This window comes from Cucurbita pepo, chromosome 17 (assembly GCF_057944985.1).
Source record: "Cucurbita pepo subsp. pepo isolate OVF chromosome 17, ASM5794498v1, whole genome shotgun sequence".
Lineage (NCBI taxonomy): Eukaryota > Viridiplantae > Streptophyta > Magnoliopsida > Cucurbitales > Cucurbitaceae > Cucurbita > Cucurbita pepo.
Genome location: NC_141814.1, coordinates 2,949,007 through 2,962,681, shown reverse-complemented (window position 1 = coordinate 2,962,681; position 13,675 = coordinate 2,949,007). Strand labels below are relative to the sequence as shown.

General features: G+C 33.1%; 1 protein-coding gene and 1 non-coding gene across 2 annotated transcripts; both read left to right on the top strand.

Annotated features, from left to right (window-relative positions):
- The first annotated feature begins 1,472 nt into the window (after positions 1-1,472).
- LOC111778667 (DExH-box ATP-dependent RNA helicase DExH9) lies at positions 1,473-11,141 on the top strand. Its single transcript, XM_023658621.2, is given in 15 exon segments — positions 1,473-2,006; positions 2,548-2,748; positions 2,835-3,053; positions 3,449-3,787; positions 4,715-4,819; positions 5,751-5,861; positions 6,271-6,521; positions 7,119-7,242; positions 7,753-8,035; positions 8,136-8,222; positions 8,225-8,289; positions 8,622-8,768; positions 8,959-9,191; positions 10,345-10,609; positions 10,699-11,141. Coding segments are annotated over 15 exon segments (2,979 nt in total). The 5' UTR covers positions 1,473-1,736; the 3' UTR covers positions 10,978-11,141.
- A 1,664-nt stretch (positions 11,142-12,805) lies between these two features.
- TRNAE-CUC (transfer RNA glutamic acid (anticodon CUC)) lies at positions 12,806-12,878 on the top strand. Its single transcript has one exon. It is a non-coding gene; the product is annotated as a tRNA-Glu (tRNA).
- Positions 12,879-13,675: the final 797 nt, after the last annotated feature.

Here is a 13,675-nt window from a genome sequence, read left to right as displayed (position 1 = left end):
AATTTGACGGAATAAGAAGCTAGGAATATAATCTTATGATCATTCACTTCTTCCATGGATGAAAAATTATGTAACTCTGTGAATTTGATCTAACAACTATGTTGAAAAAACAATACCTTCGGATCTAAAATATTTAAGAACTCCAAAAACGATAAGAAATCAACCCAAGGAAATGTTTTGGAATGGATTACCTTGATGATCAATATCAAAATATATAAAACTTGTTTCAAAACTCGGATTCGAACCACTCGACAAGAGGTTAGATCAACACCACTTGAAAGACTCTAGTATTAAAGTTCTAAAATATATGAATTTGCAAAATGAACCACTTAAGCTCTCAACAAAGCTAAAAAGAAAGTCTATACATTTCAATTCCAAAATATGATGTTAACAAAGAAAGAACCGAAGACTTTATATAGTCTTTAACATTCTTAATATAGGTGAGTTACAATACATCATAACCTCTATATTAAAATAACTTGTTAATGATCGAAATATAATAACCTATATAAGTACAATACACTAATAACATCCGTATTAAAATGGCGGGTTAATATTGAAATATGGTAACATATGAGAGTTACTGTAACCCTTTTAACTCTCATATGAAAGCTAGTTTAAATGACAAACAAAATTGAAATTAGAATTAAAATAATGAAATAAAAAAAATGCTTTTTTTTCTTTTTAATGCATCTCCATCTCCGAGCTTAACTTTGCATGACAGGTAGGCAAATACTTCAAAATTTTCTAGAATTTTTTTTGACGAGCTCAACATAGCTTGAATATAAATGATTAAAGCTCGTTGAACTCTTGGCTTTGGGCCTTGTAATTGGACCTTGAGGTATGACAATAGATGTTCACCACTATTCTTGAACAACTTGGAGTTGGCCTTCCTTCTTTTCGCACTATTACGGATACGAAAATGAAAATAATGGGCAAAATTGGATTCAATTGTCAATTGCTCCCATCGTAAATAGGATTGACTACGGATTCGAGCCATAGCACACGGTTTCATAAAACCAAAATCCGATCTAAATAAAGCAGGTTTTACATGAAGAAGATTTGGCTCAGCATGTTCTATTCGATACGGGTAGGAAAAGAACCCAACTTATTAAAAAAATAGAGAAATCAGAACCCAACATGTTAAAGACTTATAGCTAAGTTTTCTTCCATACCTATAATACCAACTTATAGCTAAATTTCGTATTTATGTTTAATATGAACCAGGGCCAAATCTATTTTTTTTTAATAATACCGAGTTGGGTTCTTTTCCTACCAAAGATAAAAAAAACAACACTCCGATTAAACATAAATACAAAATTTAGCTATAAGTCGATGCTGTTAAAATTTAATTCTAAATAGGGAAATGAGTTCGGGGTACAATTACATAATGAAATATAAAAACACTAAATACAAATATGGACTGGCGCTCCCAAATATTAAAATATAGGTATGGAAGAAAACTTGCACAAAATTTTAGTTAACAATTGGCACACCATCTTTCTTAGGGTTTATGGTGATAGAAAAACCCTTGAAAGAGTGTTCTTTTGGAACTCTATTTTTCATCCACAAAATCCAAAACTCTGTTCGCCAATTTGGTTACAAGTTCACCGTAATATAGTTTTGTAGATGCTCGTTGACTTCTTTACTTTGCTGTTCTCATAAACGAGGATAAACGGAAGATTTGCTGCAGGTTCTTGAGTGGGTTTGATCTTCCGTGTTCAATTCAAACTGCCATGGGCTCTTCGAAGAGAAAAGTGGGTCAAAATATGCCCAGAGAATCTTCGCCGAAGCACCACAAAGCTAATGCCCCTGCCATGGTTGAAGACGAACCAGTTGCGTGTGTTCATGACGTGTCCTACCCCGAGGGTTCATTTAATCCTCTCCCATCATTGAGTCTCTCCTCGTCTGGAGGGAAGTTGGAACCGGCTAAGGTGTTCCCTTTCTCTCTGGACCCCTTTCAGTCTGAGGCTATCAAGTGCTTAGAGAATGGAGAATCTGTCATGGTAACTTCGTTTAATTTTTCATTTGTTTCTTTGGTCATTGCTTGAGTTCATTGATGGGTTTTATCGTTCCTCTGGGATAATTCTTATGAAGTTTAAGTGTAAAATAATGAAAATATAATGTTCTTCTTAGAGGAAACTAACCTGACAAAGAGTGTTTTAAAATCACTTCTAAACATGTCTCTAATATGTGTTTTAGTCACTAATTAAGTGCATTGTTTATTCAGTTTGAAGCCCAAGAATTGAATCGGAGGTGAAATTTGATGGTTAGTAGTTATATTTTGAACACAGAGAGTAGCATAGTATCGACCATACAGCAATTTGTTTTGCCAACAACTTAAGAGTGCAAGAAGTTAGTTTTGTTGTAATTTCAATAATATGATTGGACTTAGTAACTTATGGACATTCCTTCGATTTGAAAGTCATATTTCAGTCATTTTTATGCGTCTCCATCCCTAGTTTGGTTGTGATTGGTTGTCAATGTATATATCACAAATTTCTATTATAGAAAGCTTAGCGAGTGAAATAATCAGTTCTTTGACAGGTATCTGCTCATACATCAGCTGGTAAAACTGTAGTGGCTTCATATGCAATTGCAATGTCTCTTCGGAATAAACAGCGTGTCATATATACGTCACCAATAAAGGCCCTCAGCAACCAAAAATATAGGGAATTTAAGGAAGAATTCTCGGATGTTGGTTTAATGACTGGGGATGTAACAATTGAACCAAATGCTTCTTGTCTGGTACGCCTGTTACTCACTGCTTACTTTCATTTTATAGAATTCTAAATTTTAAACTGTTGGTGAATGAGTGATTTCTTCAACTTTAGGTCATGACCACAGAAATTTGGCGTAGCATGCAGTACAAAGGATCAGAGGTAACACGGGAAGTGGCATGGATTATTTTTGATGAAGTACATTACATGCGTGATCGGGAGCGAGGTGTTGTTTGGGAAGAGAGCATTGTCATGGCTCCAAAGAATGCTCGATTTGTCTTCCTCTCAGCAACTGTACCAAATGCAAAAGAATTTGCTGACTGGGTTGCAAAGGTTTTCTCCTCTTCTTGGTTAAATCTTGTTATTAGTAATTGATTTGAAATGAAAATAATTTTTGGGCCCAATATAGAAGGGCTAAAAAGCAATGTCCCTCCCATTTATCAGTTCCTATATTAATTTTGTTGATTGTCCTTTCAGTGCATGATTTTTTTTTTTTTTTAATAAGAAATGAGGAGAGGACTGATATTGGAAAAAACAAATTTTGGCATTATGCTGATGTCTTGGTTGTGCCATTCGATATCTTGCCTTGTTTTACTCTTTAATCTTCATTTTATATGATTTAATGGCCTTTGCAATACAATTTTTTTTGTTATTTGTAGGAAAAAAAAATGTAAGGTTGTTTTGTTGATTTGATAATATGCTGGCTTGGTTGATTGGTATTGATGTAGGTCCACCAACAACCATGTCATATTGTTTATACTGACTTTCGACCAACACCTCTTCAACACTATGTTTTCCCATCCGGGGGTGAAGGCTTATATTTGGTGGTTGATGAAAAGGGACATTTTCGTGAAGATAGCTTTCAAAAAGCTTTAAATGCACTTGTCCCTGCTAGTGATGGTGACAAGAAAAAGGAGAATGAGAAGTGGCAGAAGAGTTTAACTTTGGGCAAAACTGGCGAAGAGAGTGATATATTTAAGATGGTGAAGATGATAATTCAGCGTCAATATGATCCAGTTATACTTTTCAGTTTTAGCAAAAGAGAATGTGAATTTCTTGCAATGCAGGTAATGTCCTATGCTGTTCTTGTTGTTGCATAGTTGATCTTGACCGGTTGTCAGCATGATTATAGTTTTTGTTTGCTCGAGTTGTTAGATATGGCATCATCGTGCTTGTAGTTTGATGATCTATGAAGATCCAATAAGTATCTTGGTAGATAGACAATACTGTTTTTTTGTTTTAATTTTTTTTTTAAATGAAACTACTTTCATTAAAAGGTGAAAACCTTGAATCGAGGGAAAGATAAGGTACCCTACAAAGAGGCAGAAAAAATTAAAGAAAAAGTTTGGCTGATTTTGAAAAGGAAGTATAGCTTCAAAACTCTTGGAAAAGTTCACCAAGATGAAGCTATGAATCCAAGAACAGAAAAATCTTTATTATCATTGCCACAAATTCTTTTGCTTATTTCCACCCAAAACTCCCAAAGCATCATGTTAGCCTCAGTCCTTCAAAGGCTCATATATTTATTTGAAGTGACCACAGAAACATGCCCCATAACTTCTCTAAAATACCAAGAACCTTTCTCCAAGATTTGAGTGAAAGCAGAGTGTAAGAAGAGGTGATAAAGTTTACTAGGCCTCTTATACATAACACCTCAATTGGGATTAACAGAGAGGCAGTTCTTTGGACTCTGTCCTAAGTACAAACCCCTCACAACACTAAGTTTCTTTGAAACTAAAGTTTTTTGGAGTTTTTTTTTTCTTATCCCAATTAAGTTTTTGGCTTTATTGTCTAAGATAATGTGAAGCTCCCACTATTAGTAGTGATTGGTCAGGATGTTTAAGATTCGGACTTGCATGTTGGTTCTTCTGTTAGATTTTTTTGAATCGAGAAAGAAGGAAGCTGTTTGGTTTCATAGAACATTTTAGTTAATTGTTCTCTCTAGGTCATCCCTTCTCTCACTGTTGTCAAATTTAACCTCTTGTTTGTTCCAGATGGCCAAATTGGATCTAAATGGTGATGATGAAAAGGCGAGCATAGAAACCATCTTTTGGAGTGCTATGGATATGCTTTCAGATGATGATAAGAAGCTTCCTCAGGTAAGTGATTGCTCATTTTCCATCAATTTTTGGTATAAAATGTCGAGGTTGCAAATTTAGGGTAGGGTGTGACAGGAAAACTTCCATTCCTTGGATGGTTCTCAGATGAAATTAGGTTATTACATTTTATTTTGTTGATATATATGTATGTGGTTATACCTCTTTGACTTTACAATTAACAGGGAAATTTGAAGGAAATTGAATTTTCTTGATTTCTGTCATTAATAAGAAAAGTTGGAAGCTCTTTCATTGTACAATTAATATGAAATTTAAACAGATATGCATTACTAGATTGAACTTCTTGTTTCTTGCATTTTTGGTTGAATTTATTTTACGTAACGTAACTAGGGGAAGGAAATTTGAGTTCTATCTTCCATCATTGCATGCAAACCTAACTATTGGATTGTCGGTCTTCAAGGAGGTTTGGGCATTTGCTTCTAAGGTCATTTATAGCTATGAGTTAGGTGTTATTCTTTTTGGATTGGTGCCCCTTTAGATGTGTTTTGACTTCTCTTGTTGGATTTTTTTGTCTGCTTTTGTATAATCTTTCATATTTTTTGATGAAATCTTGCTGTCTTATAGAAAAAAAAAAACAAAACAAAATAAAACAAATGGATTAGAAGATTCGTATGCTGCTTACCTTGTCTCTTTGTCTTGGAACTTCTAATAGTTGAGCTACTGGCCTTCTGCTATCGAAACCTCTCCACAATTCTAAGTTGAGGGTTTATTATTTATTTATTTTTAAAATCTAACTGTCTTGTTTCTATAACTTATGGTTATGTTGGGATTGGGAAACAATTGGTTGACAGATAAGATGCCAAGTTGAGAAGTCATTAAATGTATTTAACCTTATAGAATTTCCGCTTAGTTGATTTATATGGCTTGTATTTAAAAATTAATTATCTTTCCCTTTTCTGTTGCTTTGAAATAGGTTTCAAATATGTTGCCTCTCTTGAAACGTGGAATAGGTGTCCACCATTCTGGCTTGCTCCCTATTTTGAAGGAGGTGATTGAGATATTATTTCAAGAAGGGCTAATCAAGGTCAGAATTGCAGTAAATGTATTTATTTATTTGCTGTGTGCTCGCCATATAATCTGCTCGATTGCTATCTCATGTAGTACCTAGTATTGCAATTGTGTTGGGTGGCGAGTTGTGACCTTGTTGTATTAAGCATTGAGGCAAGATAAAGGTGCTTTGTCTTAGGAAGTCACTTGCCGTTTGATAACATAGTTTTTCTCCTTCCTCTTCCTCTCTCATAGTACTTTTTCCATCGATAACATTTGTGCACTAACTACTAATGAATTACTCTTGTCATGGTATTTCTTCTTCCAACAAAATTGCATTTAAAGAGCCAAAGAAATTAACATTTGTACCTTATAGACTCCTAAAATATTTGATTACATTTTGTCAATGAATATTTTTAATGGGGTCATTAAAACATTGTCTTTAGTGTTTGTTTGCCACAGAGACCTTCAGCATTGGTTTAAACATGCCAGCAAAAACTGTTGTCTTCAGTAATGTCCGTAAGTTTGATGGAGATAAATTTAGATGGTTATCAAGTGGTGAGTATATACAAATGAGTGGTCGAGCTGGACGGAGAGGAATTGATAAACGTGGAATATGTATCCTTATGGTGGATGAGAAGCTGGAACCAGCAACGGCTAAAATGATGCTTAAAGGAAATGCTGATTGCTTGAACAGGTAGCTACAGTTGGTTTTCGCCATTGAATATGTTAAAATCAATTATATTGTCTTAAATTTTTTTGAATGTAGGGATACTATTGAAGGAATGGACCTTAATTTAAGGAATATTTGTGTAATTTCTAGTCTTAGTTTAAGAAATATTTGTGTAATTCCATTAAACAAGAAAATTTGTTAACCTCCCTATTTTTCTACGTTGTTACCTAGTATCTAGGAATTTTGTTAGATTTTCTGTATTATAAAAGGCACATGTACTTCTTTGAAAATAATAAGAAAAGTGAGCAAGATAATTTATACGTGCAACCGATATTTAATTGATAAAATGAAATATTATCAATGTGGAGAGATGAAGTTCTTAAGTCGAGAGGTGGAACTTCGGAAAGATTTTCCACTTAGCCAAAAGATCATTTAGTTGGCGGATTTATATCAGCCATTAAGATACTTGACGTGCTAAGATGTACTATAGATGAGTTCTAGTTTTTTTATTAATTGCATTTTATAGGATTGTGTTTGGGGTGTAACCATGTCGACAACCTTATTTTTTCAATTCTGTTGTTTAAATAAGTTCCTCTGACATCTTATCTTTTTGCGTTGTAGTGCTTTCGACTTGAGCTATAACATGCTCTTAAATCAAATCCGTTGTGAAGATGGCGATCCTGAAAATCTGCTGCGCAATTCCTTCTATCAGTTCCAAGCCGACCGCAACATACCTAATCTCGAGGTTAGTTTTTGCATCACATATAAGGTTGCTTGGAAATAAAGAAATTAGTTGAAATAAAGAGAACCAACTCTGGGCAACTGAAAATGGAAAGGATGATCTGTTACAAGCAATTGCAAAATAATGTGTCATCTATATATGTATGTATGTATGTATATATATATATATATATAATATACTGTTTTACATCCTTCAGGTCTTTTTTTTTTATCACTATGCTCCTTGAATTATATTTGTTGAACATGATAAAGAACTATTCGTATTTTTCACACTAACCTCTGTGATTTTTATTTGTTGAACATGGTAATGATGTTTTTGTTTTTTGGTAGATACCTATTACTTTGCGTACCTGTCTAGTTATCTTTTTACCTATAATTCTTTTTACTAAAGGTGAGAGGTTTAAATCCGTATCTTCACATATTTGTTGAACTTAATAAAACACATGAAAGATCGAACCATATTGTGGTATATATTTCATATAAGTTGACGTGCTAATTCTAGTTATTACTGCAGAAACAAGTGAAAACCCTTGAAGAGGAGAGGGATTCCATAGTGATTGAAGAGGAAGATAGTTTGAAAAATTATTATGATTTGCTGAAGCAGTACAAAAGTTTGAAAAAGGATATCCATGATATTGTCTTGTCTCCTAGATACTGCTTGCCATTTCTACAACCTGGCAGGCTTGTATCTATTGAATGCAACAGTTATGATGTGAATTCTTCCACTTTCTCCATTAAAAACCAGGTTACGTGGGGATTGATAATTAATTTTCAAAGGGTGAAAGGTGTTTCTGAAGGTAAAATATCAATAATCTCTCATGCATATTTATTCCTTTTTTCCTCCTTCAAATTTTAGCTTGTTAGTCCTCTGAATCTGAACTTCAATTTTTGTTACAGAGGATGTTAGCATGAAACCGGAATCTGCTAACTACACTGTGGATGTTCTTACGAGATGTGTTGTCAGTAAAGATGCCATAGGAAAAAAATTGTTAAGATTGTTCAATTGAAAGAGCACGGAGAACCTCATGTTGTTTCCATTCCAATCTCTCAGGTATGGAGTTAGATTATCTATTATAGGCACATCAGAACATGCTTTATGTGAACTGACATTTGAGAATTGGAATAGAGACCGAAGATTACCAAGTTTGACACTGATAAGATCTAGGTTTTTTGAGAAACTACTTGCAGACAGATAAGATTTAGGTTAAAGTTGGTTCAGTTTTCCTTCTGTCCCACCGAACTGATATTTGCTCAAGTAACTGTAAAATGTCTTTCAATCAAGAGATCTATTTTCTTTCAACTATTACATCTTCTGCCGACTGCCATCTTGATTTATTTCAATATAACGTCTTGATGCATACTTTCTTTCTTGTCTACTAATAGATCAGTACTTTAGCCAGTATTCGGATACTCATACCCAATGATCTCTTGCCGTTGGAAGCTCGAGAAAATACATTGAAGAAGATTTCTGAAGTTCTATCAAGATTTCCAAAGGGTGTGCCCCTTCTAGATCCGGAAGAGGACATGAAAGTACGTAATTCTTGGATGAAACATTTTTCATTAATATGGGAATTCAAGTATATAATCTTTTGGTTAATTCACCCGTCTGTACAAGGAAAACCGTTGGCTGGAAGTATAATCTAGCATCTGTTTGCTTCTTCCATTGCTTCTTCCATGCTTTCTTTCTAGATTTTGATTTTTAACTGCATGTGATGTTCAGATTCAAAGTAGTTCATACAGAAAGGCAGTTCGTAGAACAGAGGCCTTGGAGAACCTCTTTGACAAGCATGAGGTGGCAAAATCAACACTTGTTGAGCAGAAGCTCAAAGCTTTGCATTTGAAGCCAGAGTTGACGGTTAAGATCAGGTCAATTAAGAAAACAATGCGTTCTTCTTCTGCATTGGCTTTCAAAGATGAACTGAAGGCCAGGAAGCGAGTATTGCGGAGGCTTGGGTAATTGATCTTTTTCCCCACTCTTTCAAGGTACAGGTGTACAATAAACCCAAGAACCCAAACCAACCCAACTCGAATTATAATGGTTGGATTGGGTTAGATTATGTGTGTACATGAGTCGAGTTGGGTTGGTCTGAGAAATTTTTTTAGACCAACCCAAAATTTTGGATTCGTTAAATTGGTAACTTAACCCAACCATAAATTATTTCCAACCCAACCAAACTCAACAGGGTTGGGTTGGGTGGTCAGGTTGTTCAATTTAGAAAAAAAGTTTTATTTATTCATAATACATAACATTAGATAAAAAGTATTACAACCATGCTTACTATGCTTACTAATGTAGTATGGGAATGGAACTTTGTATATATTTGAAAGCCATGTACGAAGGAATCATAAAGTGTGTATATCATGCAATATGAACTTCAAAGAAGATGGACTATATTTATTCTTAGATGGTTATAAATTTTGAGTGGTTGATAATTTGGAGTTACGGTGTTTCATGTACTTTAAGGGTTTTTATTTACATTAAGGTTACATTTGCATACTTTAAGGGTTTTTATTTACATTAAGGTTACATTTGCATAGTGGCTAATGATGGTCATAGAGTATGAAAGTTACAACTCTGGAAATATTTCATGGAAGATCAAAGGTTTTCTTTTGAGGTTATATAAAACCATGGATATTGTCTTTGTAAAGTAGACTTGGAAAATGTATGTAGTTTAGGTTGCATGCTTAGAACCATTGAAGCTTGACTTGATCAATCTTGCTTGTGGAGTGATTCAAATCTCAAACAAGTGTTCTTGTCTTGAGATATTCGATCAACAAGTATCTTGGGGCGATTCCTTATCGTCTTGAGATTCTTGGATATATTAATATCCAAAGGTCTTATTCTTCGATGAGGTTATTAGATCAAATTTCCTAGAGTTACAATCATTTGCAATGAAATCAAATGATTCGGGGGTTTTAGCATTTGTGAACTAGGAATTTGCATATCCAAAACGTTTATGAGAGTTCATAGATTCAACTAACTAAGGTCACCCTATTATCATTGCTAGTTCAGGTTGATGGTTTTGATTTCATGATAGAACAACAATATCATCAATTGTAGATACATTGAATTAGTTGCAGTATGTGATGTTTTTTCCCATGGCAGTTACATCACAAGTGATGACGTTGTGGAATTGAAAGGGAAGGTTGCTTGTGAAATCAGTAGTGCAAATGAATTGACACTTTCAGAGCTGATGTTGAATGGGGTTTTCAATGACATAAAAGTGGAGGAACTTATCTCTCTCCTATCTTGTTTTGTGTGGCAAGAGAAACTTCAGGATGCAGCGAAGCCTAGGGAAGAGCTTGAGCTGCTATTCATTCAATTACAAGACACAGCTCGAAGGGTCGCTAAGGTTCAGCTTGAATGCAAGGTTACCACAAATTGTTGTTTGTTACTCTATCCTTTTTATTACTTTTCATTGGATTAAAGCATTGAGAGAGAGTTATTGTGAAATTGCAGGTCGAGATTGATGTGGAAGGGTTTGTGAATTCATTTAGAGCAGATATTATGGAGGTTGTGTATGGTTGGGCAAAAGGATCAAAGTTCTATGAGATAATGGAAATAACGCAGGTTTTTGAGGGAAGCTTGATAAGAGCAATTAGAAGACTGGAGGAAGTCTTGCAACAACTAATAGTGGCAGCAAAGGCCATTGGTGAAACTGAGCTTGAAACCAAGTTTGAAGAGGCTGTTTCCAAAATCAAGAGGGACATTGTCTTTGCTGCTTCTCTCTACTTATAATAGGTATGTCTTACCCCTTTTTTAACTTTAATTTTTGTACAACATTTGATTGTTTAATTATATGCGTCTCTTTGTAAAGTTTGTTAACTCTTGTTTATTTATATGCTTCTCTTTGTAAAGTTTACAAAATTTCAATAATAGTCCTCCAAAGACGTTTCCTTTGAGTCTTTTCGGTTGGAGAGGGGAATGAAACATTTGGGTGCGGAAATTTTTTCCTATCAAACGCGTTTTAAAACCTTGACAGGAAGCCCTTGAAGAGGAAGTCCAAAGAGAACAATATATGCTAACAGTGGGTTATTTGTCAATCTTTCTTTTTTATGCGGGTGCCATAGAGTGGGTGAAGATCATGCACATCTAAGGTAGGACATTTGAAGGTGTTATGAAGGTGAAGATCATGAACAATATATGCTAGCAGTGGGCCAAGTCTTGATGTAGATAGGAGTTATGAAGGTGAGGGGAGAAGGAAGCTCACATTATGATCTCAATCATTTTTCTTCTTGTTGTTGTATATCCCATTCATGCACATCTTCTCTTTGTTTCTCGAGCCAATAGTGAGTTAGACAGAGTTTGAAAAAGGTAAGATATTTGATGATTCCATTATCATACATGATTGAGTTGCAAAAACTTCTAGATAGGTATCCCACACCTCGAATTGAATTTATTCTAAGGTAGGACATTTTCCATTTTTATAGTAACTTCATTGTGAGAAACAATTGTATCTCTAATTATAGCTCATCTGGGATGTAAAATATGACTTTTCTCACCATCCCCATAGTGTATGAGGTAAATGTATGCATTTCGATTAAAGTCGTATTCTATGATTACGATTCTATCATATGTTTTTTTCATTCCATCGAAAATTGATTTTATGGTACAGACGTTTATGACCTGCCCCTCTATGCCCTGTGGTAATGATTCTTTTGGCATTACGACCTTTATCACAATGATGTTGTCCATAGATCAAATTATTTTGTTGATTGGATTTTACTTGATTATCTATGGCTCCATTGAGTTCACGTTAGGGTTTTCGCTCGTCTCAATCATTATTATCATAATGATCCATTTCAATGATGTGCTATTGCATTCTGTAATTCTTAAGCTCATACTCAATTAGAACTTAGCTCAAATAGGAATTCTTTTAAGTGTTGTTTCCATACCAATTACAAATTTAACAAATTTCAATACATCTAATTCAACCATATATCACTTATAAACTTAATAAATATTCCTATATTCCTATAGAAGCTTAGCTCTAATAAGAAATTTTAAATAGCTAATTAATGATCCATGCATATATGATTTGATTCAAATTGCTCCTTATTTCATTTTGAGCTTGGTTTTTGTTAAATTAGGGCATTTTCCTCCTTTAAATTCTTCATAATCTTCTCGTTAAGCCTTAAAATCTTGTAGATCGTTGTTTTATTGCTCTAGATCCTTATTTTTTTTTTCATTTATTTATTTACTTTATCTTATGGATACTTATAGTTATCTATATCTCCGAACTTTGTACATTGTTTCAATAATACCCCTAAAATTTTTAAAATTCTATTAATACCATCGTCTTCTCTTTGATAATAAGGCAGAAAATATTTTAATGCACCTAGGATGTGTAGGTGCCCCTTTTTTTTAGGGAGCCGGTCCGTGTGTCATTACCACTTTAAAAATTCTATTAATATGATTTGTATTATATATATATATTTATTTATTTATTTTATGTTGAAATTTAACAAATAGAAATCAAAATTATCGCAATAGTCAAAATATGAGGGTATGTTCCCAAAAATATTATTAATATATATAATATTATTCAATACTCAGAAACAATAAGTCCGTTGTAGTCTAGTTGGTCAGGATATTCGGCTCTCACCCGAAAGACCCGGGTTCAAGTCCCGGCAACGGAAAATTTGTTTTTATTTTTATTTTTATTTTTATTTTTCTTTTGTTGCCTTTTATTTTATTTTATTTATTTTCAATTTTCATTTCGTTGCCTTTTCTTTTGTTTCTTTTCAATTTTGGTTTTGTTGCCTTTTATTATTATTATTATTATTTATTTATTTTCGTCTTTCTTTTCTTTTATTTATTTTCAAATTTTAACTTTTCTTTGTTTTTGATTGATGATTTGGAAATTATTTTTGAATTCTATAATACAGATATTATAAATTTTAAAAACAACATTTTTATACTTTTAGTATATTTATATTTTAAAAATGTAAATATTTAAATGCATCGAATAAGATAATTCTTTTTATTAAATATAATATTTCAATTTATAAACTCAAATTCATTTTAATAAAATATATATTATTTCTTTATAACACTATGTCCATTTTTGTTTTCAAATTTAATTTGAGATGCATGTGATGTCAGTTCACAGTTATTCTGAATTTAATAATATGTAATTTTGTTACTGATTTGTAAATAATGATGCGACAATTTTTTAATTGAACAATTTTTTTTCATTTAACACTAGCATTATCCATTTTCTTCTCAACTTAATATCACTCACATTAAATTCCTAACAAGTTTTTAAATTTTAATAAGCTAAATTATTATAGTTTCTCTCAAAAAAAAAAAAAAAAAAAAACTTTTAAACTTTTTAATAGTGTTTAAAAAATATCTTTGAAGTTAAAAATATATATTTTGTTTTAAAGTTCAATAACTACGTTTACCTGTAAGAATTTATCGTTGGTACTATGAT